This window comes from Cervus canadensis, chromosome 4, assembly GCF_019320065.1.
Source record: "Cervus canadensis isolate Bull #8, Minnesota chromosome 4, ASM1932006v1, whole genome shotgun sequence".
Lineage (NCBI taxonomy): Eukaryota > Metazoa > Chordata > Mammalia > Artiodactyla > Cervidae > Cervus > Cervus canadensis.
This window is the reverse complement of record NC_057389.1, coordinates 16,611,248-16,628,222: the sequence shown is the minus strand read 5'-3', so window position 1 is coordinate 16,628,222 and position 16,975 is coordinate 16,611,248. Positions and strand designations below refer to the sequence as shown.

The 16,975-nt window shown below is 39.8% G+C and overlaps 1 protein-coding gene across 1 annotated transcript in view; it reads right to left on the bottom strand.

Annotated features, from left to right (window-relative positions):
- Positions 1-16,975, bottom strand: part of KIAA0825 (KIAA0825 ortholog) — a 436,774-nt gene that overhangs the window by 180,281 nt on the left and 239,518 nt on the right. Inside the window, exons 18-20 of the mRNA XM_043464655.1 lie at positions 12,918-13,077; positions 8,654-8,812; positions 6,733-6,827 (exon numbers count right to left, since the gene is read on the bottom strand). Coding sequence (XP_043320590.1) covers positions 6,733-6,827; positions 8,654-8,812; positions 12,918-13,077 — 414 coding nt within the window. The remainder of the gene's footprint in view (positions 1-6,732; positions 6,828-8,653; positions 8,813-12,917; positions 13,078-16,975) is intronic.

The following is a 16,975-nucleotide window of genomic DNA, read 5'->3' as shown; positions in this document are numbered from 1 at the left end:
AATCTGCAGTTATGAGACTAGTGTACCTCATGGTAATTATAGTTAATACTACTCTATTATATACTTGAAAGTTGCTGAGTAGATCTGACATATTCTCACCACAAAAAAAGAAATGGTAATTATGTGAGGTAGCAGAGGTGTTAGTTAGCACTGTGATCGTAACCATTCTGCAATATATAAGTGTACCAAATCAACACCCTGTACACCTTATTAAACTTACACAGTGCTACATGTCAACAACATCTCAATAAAGCTAGAAGAAACTGACCAGGAATAGGGGGCAGTATTGTAGATAAAGTACCAGATGCAGAATCAGAAGCCTTCATTTTGCCTTCCAGGTGCTAGTTAATGTCTGTGATCTTGGGCACGTCATTTTGGACCCTCATTACATAGTTGCAATGAGAATCAAAGGACACGATGTCTGCGAAAGTACTATATACGTACATACAAGTTACCACTCAGGAAACAATGCACATTGATGGGTTTGTTTGATTCACGTACCAAAGCCCTAAGTCCAGAAAACGCGGAGGATCAGAACATCAAATTTAGGTATCGCAAAGACACTGTAGACAACCTCTGCCCAAAAAAACATGCTGCTTCAGGAATTCAAAATGGAAGGGAAGCCTGCTCCTGTTAGGGAAGATGGGGATGGTAGGCAGAGTCAGAGTTCGAGGTATGTGAGTGGAGGTGGGAAAGAAAGGGTTTTCCAGGGAGTGAGAGCTTGGGGGAAAAAAAAAAAAACCCACATAGGAATGCCATGGCGTATGCGATGGTTGTAATGGCTCAGAGGTGTGTATTCATAAAATCAGCTTCCTCTTTCCCTTAAACCCACCTCTCCATAACCGGGCAGCCGGCTGCTGCGTCAGGAATTTACTGCTGTGAGCATCTATAAACACTGTTCTAACGGCAGCGCCGCCTGAGAACAGTCATCGGAGAGTGCGGTGTGTGTTGTTCAAGGCCAGAGGCCGTATTTCCTGCTCTCTACACACCACAGGGCACATACAGCGCAATCCAACACAGCTGAGAAGCACTCCGACAATTATTATTATTAAAAGCAAGCAGTCAACTCCACAGATCCGTGGCTCTTTGAAAACGTGTTTTCTAATCTCTGTTTCCTCTCAGATGTACGGTTATTGTCCACCTGGAAAGGCCTCCCAGTGATGGCCAGAAATCTGCCGCCACCACCCCTTCTGCTGTTTCTGCCATCCCATCTAATTGTGTTTGCTCAACTCGAAGCCAAACTCATATGCAGTATATTTAGATGGTTAAAATAGCATAGCGTTCCACTGTCTTCACAGGTTATTTTCGACACCACAGTTCTTGGGAATTAGTTTGGAATAAATAAGGTAAAGAGAAAAGAAGCGACATAAATTTGTTCCAGTGGCAAAGAAAACAATATCACAATGGCGATCTGGAGATTCGCCATGAAGGGGGGAATATAGAGTGTTCCTTCTGGTGAGCTCTCCTGCAAATGTAATCACCATCTCATTCGACAGTCTGGATTTATTTTAAAGTGGCTGAGAAAGAAAGCAGGAAAGTAACAGTAAGAAACTGTGAAAAGCACCTTTATTATTTCAAAAGATCAATGTACAATCACTGTACTTAGTCTTATATGGCATTAAAGGTAAAGGTGTAGAACTGATATATGTGTTGATTTTCTTAACCTCTACGGAGTCTTTATTTTCCACAATGGCAAACCTTCTAAGTTGAAAAACATATATCATCATACATATTCAGGATCTCTCTTCTGAGGTTTCAGCTTCTACCTATTTCTTTAAATGCCTTGAAAATCACAAATTTACAAAGGCTTGGTTGGATATTTTTGTCAGCTAACTCCATCTTACAGTTTTCAATATGACTATCATTTAACAGATACAGACCTACCACCCCAAAATTAAAAGACTTTTGAATCTGAATCGTGGGGTAAAGAACAGACTTTGATGCTAAAGAGGTTATGGCTTGAATTGGATCAATTAATTAAAGAAAGACCAGTGTTCTGTGCTTTTAATCTGAGCTGAACCTCACAGAAAAAAACCAGGCATTTTAAACATACAAAGCTTAATTAACCTGCTTTTCATCCAAATGAATGAATATGCACGTAGATAATTTTTTACTTGAGATTTTGCAGGATACACTTCCTACTCCAACATGCCTATTGATCTAACACCACCTTTAGAGAATACCTACTCTGTATTCATCTGTCAAGGGCTGACTTTTTCTCTGCATTCTTATTCCTCATTTGCTCGTTAATTAATTCAACAGATATTACTCAGAGCCTGCTATGTGCCCAAGGGCTATTCTAGGCCCTGAAGACACAGCTGGAGTTAAGACAGAGAAGGCCCTATTCTCATGGATTTTACTTTCCACTCCAGAGGCAGGGAGGGGTAGGGGGAGGTGGGGGTGAGTAGGAGTAAGTGACAACAAACAGGAACTATGATTTCCAACGGTGAAAACTCAATTGAGAAACCACAGTAATATAGACTTGGAGGATCACGTTAGACAGGTGATAAGCCAAGAGCTCTCTGAGGAGGTAACACAAGCCCAGACAGACAAGACGGCACCAGCCATGGAAGTTGCCGAGAGAATTTCAAGTACCAAGACCCTAAAACAGGGAAGAGCTGGGAGAATCCAAAGGGCAGGAAAGGCAATGAACGTTGAACATCATGAATTGTAGAGACCTGTTTTGAGATGAGGGCTGAGAGTGAGCAGAAGGCCATTCCTGGACAAGGACTCAGGCAGCCAGCCACTTCAGGATTTTTTCTGATGCTGGAGTCAGCACAGAATCAGCTTGTGGAACAAAGGTCAGTGTTGTCTCAGATACACATATTATTGGCACCACCGTATCTCCTCTTTCATGCACCTGAACTGTTCCTTCAGGGCGCACCCCTTGAGTCTTTACCCCCATGAGCCTCACGTGGTCCTAGACCCTCTTCCTCACTCACGTTTTCACTGTGTTTCTTACAGACCCATGGGCCTGCTGCCCGGCCTCTGATCTGACACTTGTTCATGATTGGCCTAGGCCTGGAGTATGCATAACCTCCATGGACATAACCTCAGGTATAACCTGTCTGTACCACCTCCCACCTCCCTACTAACAACTCCCTACTAATCCCAAATGACCTTCACTGTTGCCTGACCTGGCCAGACACCAACACCGCTTTGTTCCAATGCTACTACTTTTCTCAGTAACTGTGGTCTTTCCAACTTTCAGAACCAATGTACATCTTCCTTTAACATTCTCTTGATTGTGGAAACAGTGGCTGACTTTATTTTTTGGGGGGGGCTCCAAAATCACTGCAGATGGTGACTGCAGCCATGAACTTAAAAGATGCTTACTGCTTGGAAGGAAAGTTATGACCAACCTAGACAGCATATTAAAAAGCAGACACCTTACTTTGCCAACAAAGGTCCATCTGGTCAAAGCTATGGTTTTTCCAGTAGTCATGTATGGATGTGAGAGTTGGACTATGAAGAAAGCTGAGCACGGAAGAACTGATGCTTTTGAACTGTGGTGTTAGAGAAGACTCTTGAGAGTCCCCTGGACTGCAAGGAGATCCAACCAGTCCATCCTAAAGGAAATCAGTCCTGGGTGTTCACTGAAAGGACTGATGCTGAAGCTGAAACTCCAATCCTTTGGCCACCTGATACAAAGAACTGACTCATTTGAAAAGACCCTGATGCTGGGAAAGATTGAAGGCGGGAGGAGAAGGGGATGACAGAGGATGAGATGGTTGGATGGCATCACTGACTCAATGGACATGAGTTTGGGTAAACTCTGGGAGTTGGTGATGGACAGGGAGGCCTGGCGTGCTGCAGTCCATGGGGTCGCAAAGAGTTAGACACGACTGAGCGACTGAACTGACCTGAATTGACGGTGCCAACAGTCTCTATGAAGTAGATATATAATTGTCATCACTTAAAGATGAGAAAATCCACAGTTGAATAGTTGAGATCACTTTCCTAAGGTCAGCTCACAATAGCTCTGGCCTGAGAAGCCAGGAATCCTGTTTTCCCACCTCCATCCTGCTCTGGAGGTGAGGGAGGTCTCGTCCACTCAGAGCATCTGAATCTTGACAGAATAAGTCCACAGACCGTCTGCTTATGATGTTGAATTTTAAGGCCAGGCACAAAGGAATTTAGGAGGTAAATAGAAAGGATTCGCTTCTCCCCAACTTTTTTCAAGCTTGTGGATTTGAGTTCCATTTCTTTGTTACATTATGTCCCCAGACAACATTTGCAGCACCATGTATGAACTCAACCATAGTGTGGAGATAGGTTAGTATAAATTTCTTACCAATTAAAGAGAGGAAGTAACTGACTGTTTAACTAGTATCTCTGGGGGAGAGTAAAACAGCATATTCAGCTAAATTGCTCCAGGTTTTTATCTTTGGCTCTGCCTACCAGCAAAGATCATAGGTGTAGATACAAGGTATCACTTTTTGGATGTAGGATAGTATCTATAATCCTCACTTTTGAAGTTCAACACTCTGTGATCTCATTTTCAAATATGTAATTTCAAATAACCACGTTGTAAAAAATTCAATGCACTATTTGTTTTTTAAATTGGCATTTCAGATAAATCCAAACGAGAGCATCTCTCAGAGAAAATAATGGGAAAAAAAATTTTCCTTACCAATTCAATATTAATCAAGTCTCATAAATAACATTCTCAAAATAAATGGGAAAGTGCTAAAAGAGATTAAAAGCTCTCAGATGTCTTTCATTCTTCTAAGGCAGCTCAGTTATATTCACTGTATTCATTGTAGCTTGTGGTATGTGGTACCTTAAAATAGAATGCCTTTCATACCATTTTTTTTTAAGAATCTAAGAAACAGAATCTAGCTGTTCCCGTTCAAAATTCATGACCCTTTTCCAAGAGAACTGTTTTGACCTGTTACTACTTCTGGCTAAATTTGTGAGATTTTTTTTTCTCCACTCATTTCTGTACATAATATCTCAGGGAAATAAGAGTTTAATAGCTATCAGCCTAATTGAGGTATACCAAAATTTGTTAAACAAAAATAATATGCAATGTGGGATAAAACACAAATTCACTGAAAAGTGAATATTATATAGAGCAAATTCAGTAAGTTTTGAAGGATGTGTTGCCCTTACAGTACCATTTAGTGGGTTGGCAGCAGGCAATTCACAACTGCAAAACTTAGTAAAATACAATACAGCTAATCTACGTAAACTCAAAACTTTCCAAGTATCAGGGGGAAAATGACTTGTCTTTCCTAGTTTGTTTCCAGATAGCCAGTTAATACTGTGTGGCTTCCCCGGTGGCTCAGTGGTAAAGAATCTACCTGCCAACGCAGAAGACCTGGGTTTGATCCCTGGGTCAGGAAGATCCCCTGGAGAAGGAAATGGCAACCCACTCCAGTATTCTTGCCTGGGAAATCCCATGGACAGAGGAGCCTGGTGGGCTATAGTTCATAGGGCTGCAAAAGAGTCAGGCATGACCAGCAACTAAATAACAGCAAACATTATGTAGCCATAGATTCAACAGAAGACCTGGTCTCTCCTCCCACCTCTCAAAGCAACCCTGAGACAGGATAGGAGCACCTGTGAGGATGTGTGCATTAATAGGGTACACTCTGAACTGTATCCTAGCCCTTACCACCTTGCCTGCCAGGTGGTAAGCTTGCTGAGAGAAAACTCTGTTCCTGATGGGGAAGTTTCTGGATTGCTCAACTTTGTCCATGATTGGTGGGTGAGCTTCACTCAGGGATGAAATATTAGGAATACCACAGTGACCGCACACTTTAAAACTACAGTTTTTCTTGGCAACAAAGCTGCCTTTAAAAACAAACAAACAAACAAAGAAACAAACAACCTGAATCTCTCCCAAGATATTTCCTTATATGCACCCAGATTTCTCAAGGATGAACTGACAATTCTACTATGTCACTGTCGCTATTGTCTTCTATGAAAAATGATGCTTTATATTATTTCAAAATGATAAAATATATTATACATCATCAAGACATATAGAAGTAAGTATAAACAAACATAATACCTGAAGAATAAAAGCAAGCATGCATATATATTTTATGTAAAGATGTGATAGTTGATAGAGAAAAACAAGCTTAAAACTTACACTACTGTTTTCACTGAAAACCTTGAAGGAATGGGGAAAAACGTATTTATCTAAAACATAAAGAAAACATGTATACCTTTGTGCAAAATAAATTACATGTATAGACTCCTCAGCTGAAATAGCATTATCATTTTATTGCGCTGTCCTGGGATGCATGTGTATGTGTGCAAAGTAATATGCAAGAGAGGCTATGGCAAGACAGGGCCAAAATGACTGGCTGCAGAGCAAAAAATTCAACCTTGACAGTTCTACTTATATGTTTCCCCTGATTAGACGAGCTGATTTGGCTTGGCATTTTGTGTGCATTCATTAAATGGTTGTAAACAAAGGCATGGTATTATAATGAATTATAATGACATTCAAGTCAGTAACTTTGGGTGTTTACAATACTGAACTATTACACACACAACATCAGAAATATTTACAGTTCAGACTAAAATCAACCAATTTCATCTCAGAAAAAGATGCCTCTGCCTTTTGCAAATGCTTACTCTAGAAAAACAGCATTCAGAAGCTACCCTTCAGATAATTTCAAATATGTGTCTATCTATACACACTCACATTCACCTTTCATGTAAAAGACGCATACCCTCTTCCCCCAGACACATCCCCCAAGTTCCCAGTCCTATTACCTGTTTTTGAGCAGTATACTGAAGGTCATCTTATCCAGTCCCAGATAATTTGGCAGCAACTTTGACCAATTCCAGTTCCATTTTGTGATGGCTGACTGTTGATAAATGAGAAGACGCTATTGTTAGTTATTAATCAGAGTTAATATGATCAGTAAATTAAAGCCCCAGCTGTGATAGACTAACTAAGAAGGAGGGGGGTACAGAAAAAGGACTTAGACAGATAACATCAATCATGTCCACAGAAGAAGGTTTTTATTCCAATAAGACAGCAATTAATTTATAAATCCATTTGGGGATGTAGTCATTATTTATAAAAATATAAATCAATTTCTTCAGTCGTTATATTCTTCCAACTGCTAATGGAATTTGCCCAACAAGTTTCTCTGAAAGGGTGACTCTTGTATAGTAAAGCAAAATAACTGGTAAGTTTTCCATGTATCAATTTATAGGTTTCTTTTAGCACCCGGAAGTTTGATTTAAAAAAAAAAAAAAGGAAGTATTGATACTATGGCTCAAATTATAAGACACAGCTTAATTAGAGAGTGATATTAATGTTTTTGGTTAAGAAAATGCTTTAAAGGGGAAATTAAAAGGACCTGTAAGTGTAAATAACATGATTCTTTTTTTTTCTCATTTAATAGATAATTTCACAATAGAGTATGGAGAAAAATTACTGTGAAAGATAATCTCATAACTCAGAGCTGAATACAACATGCCATTTATTTAAATGAAGTGAGGATAATTTAACAGCTACAATGATTATTTATGGTTGGAGGAATCTAATGTACAACACAGGAAGGCAGCTAATAAACTCAAACTTATGCAATATATTTGGGGTTTAAGTATTATGGATGCTCATTCCTCTTAAAACTAAATAGTTTTGATAATACGAGTCCAGGCTAGTGTTTAAAATCCAACAAGAACTATGCCCTGTCACCTGCTGATTAATGGAGCACTACAATCCTGTCATAGAGCAGGAGAATTCTGCCCCGGGTTGTCAGCATTTGAAGGTCTTATTCTACTACAGTATTGATGAATGTAGACGAGGGCTGTAACAGGCACGGTAAAAATATTATCTGCATCCCGAATTAGGCCATTGTTTTAATTCTTATTTTCGTCAGAGCTCTAGGTCAAGCAATCCTTCTCTTCCGCCCTGTTAGTTCCAATAGTCTGTCAGGAGGTTACTGGGAAAAAGACACCAGGAGAATGAACAAAGCAAAAACAACTTTAGGTTTCAAGTACTTTGGCATGAAGATGATCTTTTGAATGTAACTATGAAATATGCAGTTTAAAGGATAGCATACTCTGACATTAAAAAATATGTGGTGTTTATCACATGGACTTCATTCCACATATCCTGATTTTAAGATCATTAACAAATTCATTTTAAATTCAGGAATGTGTTTAGGGTTATAAAACAGCTAACTGACCTCATGCCACTTAAAACAGGAGCTCAGGGCTCTATTTACAATCACTTTTAAAGTATCTTTTAATTTATCTGATAAATGAGATAACTTTATAAAGATTGCAAGGTATTTTTTGAGTTGGGTATCTCGAGGGAGGGTGGAAGCGGCCATGGAGAGGAAGATTTTAAGGAAAGCTGGATTTCTCAAGCCTCTCGTAGACACAGTTGAACAGATGTTCCCTCCTCTGACCACAGTGAACTGACCGGGTCAAAAGTCAAATTTTACAGACCAAACAGATGAATCAGTTTGACAAATACAAAAGAAGGCAAAATAACTTTTCCAAAGTCAATTTGCACAGACCACGCAAACAAGAACAAGGCCTTTTGCATGTTAATCAAAAAAGATTTTGAGTAAATGTTCAAACATACAGCACTTTTTTTTTTCCTTACCTGTGTAAAAAAAAAAGAGAGAGAGCACAAAGTTTTAATGAAATTTACTATTTAATTTCCACATACCTGATCAAGCATGTTTTTACTGAACACTTTGTACACATGGAAAGGGTTAAAGGCAGAAGGTTGATCTTCCACACTCCTCAAGGTCGTCTTTAAAGGTTGGATGGGTAATGGCTTTTCTTCTGAACCATTCATAGAAAACAGCTGTTCTTTTAAATATTCCTTCAAGGTGGGAAAAAAAAAACATTACAATTTGCGATGGTAGGAAGCACATATTCTCTTTAAAAATAAACTGGTCAATATCCAAATCTATGCTTTCAGCACACTTGCTAGATTAGAGTATTACTTGCCTTGAGACAGAGTACATTTTCAGAAGAAACACAGCAGAATACATACCAATCAGGATGGCAACAAACCCATCAAAAACAGGTTCACTTAATACATGGGAAAGATTAGAAAACTGCTTAATAAATTCTCACATAATGAATGTGTGCTTGATTGTACCAGAACCTTTTTAATAGGCATTGTCTTGTCATTACTTCACATGTTAACGTGTCTGGGTTACCAAAACTTAACTCAGGAGCTTGACTATTCACAGTACAAGATTGCTCATCCATTCATCAAGCACAGTCGCTACCTACTCCAAGCTCAGCAGAGTGCTAAGTACTCTGATACTTCACTGCAAGCAGTCTCCCTCTATGTAGAATGAATTATAATGCAAGCTCCTCAACTCTGGTTTCATACTGTGGACTAAAAATTATCAAGGTTCAATAGAAGCTCTAAATATGTTTATTTTATTCCCCAGCGACAGCTTGGGCCAAAAAAAAAAAGTCAGTCTACTGCATTATACTTTATTTTCCATCCACAAATAAAAAGATGAATAACCCTAATATGTATTATAAGACTCCTCCTGGAAAATGATAAATTTAAAGGGCTAAAAGTTTCCCACGAACTACCAAATACTTACTGTTAATAAATAAGTCATTTAATAAATTATATAACAGAAATGTCCTTGTGATTTTTAGAGTGTTACAATATAAGGTTTTCTTCAAGCTTAGGATTAGGACTTAGGTTCAGAGAGTCAGAGGTGAAAACAACTTCAGAGGTCATCTTGAAAACCGTCACTACTCAAAGTCTGGTGTGTGGGTCAGTCAAATAAACCCTATCTAGGAGCCTGTTAGAAAAGCAGAATCTCGGGCTCCACCACGTCAGAGTCAGCCTGTTCACAAGCCTCCCTCATCTGTGCTCGTGACCAGCATCTTCAACTACCATTTGGACTTTTTTGCTCCGACACCTTACCTTTACCTCAATGACAAACACTTAAAAACTCACCTCTTTTCAAAACTTCCCTGTCTGTCAACGGCACCCCTCTGATGGGTTAAGCCTCTGACCTTGCCTGCTTCTGGTTGCTTTTAGCAAACATGTGAAGAGTTGGTGTCTTTTATTTACTTGAAACAAGTGTCTTAACTTAGGTTTTTAATTTGACCATACATAATTTGGATTCAGGGGCTTCCCTGAGAGCTCGGCTTCCATTCACCCAGGCCTGTACCTATAAATGCTCTGTATTTACACTGCTTTCGAATACTATTTAGTAGCACCCCCGAAAGTGCTAAAGACGTGATGCCACTCATCAAATGCACAAACCTCACGGTGCAATTTACCTGCAGTATAACAATGCCTCACATAAAAGCAGCCCTAAGTGTTACGCTAGTCACTCTGTCCGGAGAAGGCACCGGCACCCCACTCCAGTGCTCTTGCCTGGAAAATCCCCAAGGACAGAGGAGCCTGGTGGGCTGCAGTCCATGGGGTCGCAAAGAGTCGGACACGACTGAGCAACTTCACTTTCACTTTTCACTTTCATGCATTGGAGAAGGAAATGGCAACCCACTCCAGTGTTCTTGCCTGGAGAATCCCAGGGACGGGGGAGCCTGGTGGGCTGCAGTCTATGGGGTCACACGGAGTCAGACACGACTGAAGCGACTTAGCGGCAGCAGTCACTCAGTCACCTTGTGTTATTTGCATTTCCTGCCTGCATTGTTTAAGCAGCCAAGGCAGAGGCCTCCCTACTTTGATTCTATCCTCAACTCACACTGTGCCTATTACCTCTCAGCCCTGCATCTCACTCAGCAAAATAAACCATCAAATACTGAGCCTGCTTTCCCAGCTGACAGACCTTGCCATAACGCTTCGGTCGTGTCCACCTCTGTGCAACCCTGTGAACTGCAGCCTGCCAGGCTCCTCTGTCCATGAGCTTCTCCAGGCAAGAGTGCTAGAGTGGGTTGTCACGCCCTCCTCTAAGGGATCTTCCGGACCCAGGGATCGAACCCTGGTCTCCTGCGTTGCAGGCAGATTCTCTACCACTGAGCCAGTGGGGACGCCCCAACAGTAAGTCTATTCAGTAGGAAAAAAAGAAAAACCTTAACTTGGAATTTAATCGATTAAAATGTGGTGATGCCCCCGGCAGAGAGTCTTAGGTACGTCAGATCTCATAGCGTATCTGCTCAGAAGCACTTTCTCAGACTTCCACGAGGAGAAAAAGGCCTTTTGAATTCCTGAATACAACAGGTGGCTGATGGCCAATGAATACCTAACTTAATTTTTGTTGATTTTGCTTACAGGTGATATCCTAATCTTTTGTGTCTTATTGGAACTTTGAAAAACAGAACTATCCTATCAGGGTGGCATTTAAACCCGCCACTGCGGTGTTCAGAACTATCCTAACTCAACTTTACGAAGGCTCTGAGGGTGCTCTGACTAAAACATCTGTTCCTCTGTAACCACCGCAGTTACTCTGGCCAAACGAGGTGACCAGTGAAGACCATGAAGTCATGCCCATGAAGACCATGACTCCGCAAGGGAGGTTTGCCAGACGTCCTGCTTTCCCCAAATGGAAACCTCAGGCAAGCTGTCAGAGATCCTCAGCAAGAGTGAACAGGTGGTGTTCCTGTGTTAACAATCCTTCCTCAGCTCCAGTTCCTCCAGGAGCAGGACCCTTTCTCACAGCTACAAAGGCCTCCTTCTCGGGTGATCATTAATACCTTATTACGTCACCTGTTTGAGGTTGATTACCTCTCTGAAGGCCAGAAAACAAGATTTACTTGAGGTAACTTTCAAATAGATCACAGTAAGGAGAACATTTATGTAACTGAGTCATAAAATGCTGTGGTAGAGTTTAATTCACTCTTTGGAAATGTATGTTTTTTTTAAGGCCTACCCTCAGTGAGATAAAACGCTGTATCTTAACAATATTCATATTACACAATTTTTATTACGCCAAAAATGCATTCAGTGTTTGCAGACATAAACATAATTCTAATTCATATTAGATGTCACATTTGAATCCAGACTGCCCTTGGGCTTAGTCGTTCAGTCATGTCTGACTCTTTCTGACCCCATGGACTGTAGCCTGCCAGGCTCCACTGTCCAAATACTGGAGTGGGTCACCAAACCCTCCTCCAAGGCATCTTCCCAACCCAGGGATCGAACCCAGGTCTCCGCATTGCAAGGTGGATTCTTTACCAACTGAGCCACCAGGAAAGCCCATGAATACTGGGGTGGGTAGCCTATCCCTTCTCCAGGGATCTTCCCGACCCAGGAATCGAATTGGGGTCTTCTGCATTGCAGGCGGATTCTTTACCAGCTGAGCTCTCAGGGAAGCCCCTGAACCCAGAATATGTATGGTCAAATTAAAAACCTAAGTTAGCAAACTTGTTTCAAGAAAATAACAAGACACTAACTCTTCACATTTTTGCTAAAAACAACCAAAAGCAGGCAAGGTCAGAGGCTTAACCCAGGAGAGAGGTGAATAAGCATGACATTGGTTCTAATCAGCTTCCCTGCATTAATGCATTTGCTCGGGTTAATCTAGTTGCTCCTGAATACGGTTTGATATTCTTCTGAAGTTTTTCATTACGTCTAAGAAATCTTCAGCTTCACCAACACAAACATGACGTCTGCAGAAGAGCTAAAAATCTCTCTACAGAAAATTCTTCATTTCACAAATACCAGATTTTAACATCAACTTAACGGTCACAAATACATAATTCCCAAACTGCACCTCTCATCTCTACCATTCTGAACCGAGTTGAGTTTATGAGCCGTGTTATTGTTTAAACCACATAAATAAAACCTACACTGTTTCGGTGAAGCTTCTGCTATACAAATGCAGAACAGCCTGGGTTGAATAGATTCTATTAATAATGCAATATTGAGTTTGGTATTGACTTTAAGAAGTATTATCACCTCCTTGACTAACCCTTAGCTGCCAGCAGACGCTGCCTCAGGCCAGTACACACCTAATTGCTCGGTAAAAAGGCCGTTTCCCTACCTCATTGAGCCGCATGATGTGATAAATTTGCCTCAGGTATTCGCTGCCACCTGGTTTGTGGCAGATATCCAGGATCATCATGTTTATTTTCTGCTCAGTCAGTTCAAGAGCGATATCTCCTTCTTCTAAGGCTGTGCTTTTCTCTATTGTCATAAATGCACTAAATACAAAGAAAGCGTATTAAGTATCAGTGGTGAGGAATTGTAAAGATTGAAAATAATCAAAGTGATTGAGTGTGGAGAGTTCGATGTAAATCTCGTATGCAAAGCACCCATAAAGACTTTGCTCAAATAGGTATACCTTCCCAAAACGGCGGCAGCTCCCATAAACAGTGCCTTAGAACTAAGCACCTGAAAGCATTTTAAAAAACTGAACCGTTTCTTTTAAAACATTTCTTTATTGCATTTATACTCCGATCTATAAAACATTTTCCCATTACCACAATTGTTGAAATTGCTATAATCGTGGGATGAAAACAAAACATTTCTTTTTAAGAACGTGTAAGAAATAATTTGTATTTTCTCTTTGAGGATAAAGAGTATCTTAGATGCCAGAAATAGCTTTGGTATTCTGTCTTTTGTAGACTCCTCTTTACACCTGTCTTAGACACATTAAAGACTAATTAAAGTGTCAAAAGGGGGAGCCTATTATGCTAAATATAGGCTGGGTGCTTCCTGGAGGAATGCTTACCACTGGGTATTTTAAATTGGCCTTTTGACACTTGTTGCCTTTTAAAAATACATGCCCTCCCCTCCTGTTTCTTCCAGGTAACAGATACTTAGCAAAAGTCACTAGTCTGCTTATCCTTCCAGGAAAAGGGTCTCCTGTAAGTACAGCAGGAATGTGCAAGTTCTATGTGTGAAACGTTTCTTTTATAAGAATTCATTGGCTTATTGTTGATTTTAAACAGTATATACATTGTAATAATGGGTGACATTTATTTTTAAAATTCTCACGCTATACTAGTGCAAAATAAATCACGATATTCAACTTACATCGTATATGTTTCACACTAATTTTCTTATTACAAGTGCTATTAGGATCATGTTAGGCTTTGCAGTCTAAGTATTCTTAAAAAAAAAAAACCATGGTTTTCCACTGTTTCCCAGACTAAATGAAATTTTCTGTGGTGTAATCAGCTATATACTGCAGTTCATTACTGAGATTTTGCCATGATTATAAAATTAGTTCTGCTAAGAGTCAGTGCCGCTGACCTGAAGACTGAACCAAATGATACCCAGCTGCTGGACATTAACTTTTATATTGCTTCCACATGTAGCCTCAAAACATCCTTCTTAAAAAAAAAAACAAAAAAACTTTATGATCCTATAAGCGTTGTTAAAAAAATGAAACCAAATTCTACTCCTAAAGATATCCTTTGGGTAGAGTAAATCTTTAAACAAACAGAAAAGACTTTTGTGCAATAATAGAAGTTTGTAAATATCTTTTTTTAAACTGCATACAGGCTGCAAGCAAAATTTCTTGTCGGGTTTTGCGGAGGCTGACATTGAAAAAGTTGAGGCCCTCTGACAAAGGAGTGCCTCAGTGTCAGCCCCTGAATTGTATCCTTTCCTGTCCATCACTGTGCAGGTGAAGCAAATGATTGGATTCAGTCAATGCTATGATTAATGAGTTCCTCTCTGGATTTGGGACTGCCTATCAATCATGTCATTAGGGAGAATGTGCCCTGAAAGAGGCAGACCTCAGCCAAGGAATAACTGCATTAATCTTAATCTGTATATGCACCCAGCCAGCCAAGTCAGGGTCACCATGATGAAAAACAATAATCTTCAACTCGACAAATTACTTTGCAAAGACAGACATTTCTTTACTTTTTTTGGCCTGTGTGTTCTCCAGAATCTAAGTTGACTGTTTACAGCTTGAGTGTTACTACAAAGTGAAGGTTATTTTAATGAATAGTAATGCTTTCAGGCAGCATGCAAGACAAGCACTGCTTACAGCTGCCGCCTTTCCGCTGCAGTTATGCTCACAATTTCCATAAAATCAAAGTTAAATCTGGGTGCAAGTGAAAGAAATCTGGCTCAATGATACCGTGTGGATCCCAGATAATCTTCATGAGGAATTAAGATTTCAGGTATCGCAACAGAAGAACTATTTTAGTTTAAGTGCTTATATTCTCATGTGAAAAAGTGGTGAAGGTGTTTAGTCACTCAGTCCTGCCCAACTCTGCAACACCATGGCCGGTAGCCCACCAGGCTCCTCTGTCCGTGGAGTTCTCCAGGCAAGGATACTGGCATGGGTAGCCATTCCCTTCTTCAGAGGAGCTTCTCGACCCAGGGATCAAACCCAGGTCTCCCACACTGTGGGCAGATTCTTTACCATCTGAGCCACCAGGGAAGCCCAAGAATACCGGAGTAGGTTGCCATTCTCTTCTCCAGAAGATCTTCCCAACCCGAGGATTGAACCCAGATCTCCCACATTTCAGGCAGATTTTTTTACCATCTGAGCCACCATTTTCAAAACATATTACGGTAAGGTCAAGGCAACCCTCCACCTGTATACAGACATTATGGTTTAAAATACATTTTCCTCATGGTATAGATCTATGAACTAAATGATCATCTATCTGTGAGAAATGAGTAGAGATGAAGATGAAGTTCATCTATCAGAAAATCAACTTAAAGTCAAAGTTGGGATAAAGCATTTCTATAGCACCCAAATCCATAAGAGATTACCTCAAGTGTGTTAATAAGTCAAATTTAATTCTTTTTCAAATAAATAACTTTAAATCTGAATTTTTTATATTGAAATTATTTGAGAAATTGAGAAAGGCATAGCACTGTGCTAATTACAAGTTACATAAAATGAATCCAGAATTTTTGAGGGCTGTAAAACATTTTTTAAAAGTCAATAATTCTTTATTTTTGATGCAAGTTACAACATAAAACTCATCAGCGAAATATTGGCTAGACAATTCCCTACTATAGAAAATATCAGATGTTTTGGTGCTGTTTATAATATATATAATACTTAGACTAAAATCAACTTTTAAGGAAAAAATTTCACTTATGGATTTCTGCATGTAGCCCAAGGTATATTAGAGACATTACTTTCCACTGATCTTACTGATAGCCTCCTAATTCAGCAGTATCATAAATTTAACTTTATAGTCAGATCCACTACTTTTACTCTGCTTTTCTTCTCTCGCTTCTACACCCACTCCATGGATAATGACACATGGCCTTAATCTTTTAGTCTTTGCATTAAAGCCTGTAAATTGATATCCAATGCAAATGTAAAGATTAAGGTCACTGTCAATGTTACTAAGCATTTTCCTGACTGCTATTCTTAATCCTACACACAGGATGTCCCACAAGTAAATTTCTAAAAGTCAGTATGACAAGGCCAGGAAAATGATTACTTACATTTCTTACATTATTTACACTACTTACATGATTGCTTACAGTGATTTAGATTAATATGAAGTCTCACAGATTAACATAAACTAGTAAAGAGCATTTGTCATCACAATACTAAACAGTGCAGCTTATTTTAATAGTTTATAAATAACAAATGCTTACTAGTTCTAAGCTTGATGTTAAGAACTTTATGACTGTTTTTTAACCTTTCAAAACAACTCTACCGGCTTAGTACGTGAGCGCTCAGTCGCCCAGTCGCGTCCGACTCTTTGCAACCCCATGGACTGTAGCCCTCCAGGCTCCTCTGTCCATAGGATTCTCCTGGCAGCAATACTGGAATGGGTTGTCATTTCCTGCTGCAGGTGATCTTCCCAACCCAGGGATCCAACCTGCACAACTCCATAACTCACAAAAGATGGCCCACTTACAAAGGATTTGTATTTGTCCATCTAATTCCAAAGCCTGAACTCTTTATCACTGCCATGCACTAAAACTAACAACCTTTAGTTGTTCCAGGCAGAAAGTTATAACAGTACTTTCTAGCAATATGAATATGTTTCAAAAGAATGGGGGACAGTGTCTGTGAGTGGTATAAAAAAAAGTGAGGGGGTCAGGCTTAGTGATCTGTAGACCATATGAACCATAACTCCTTTATCAATATCAGGCAGTTCTATACTG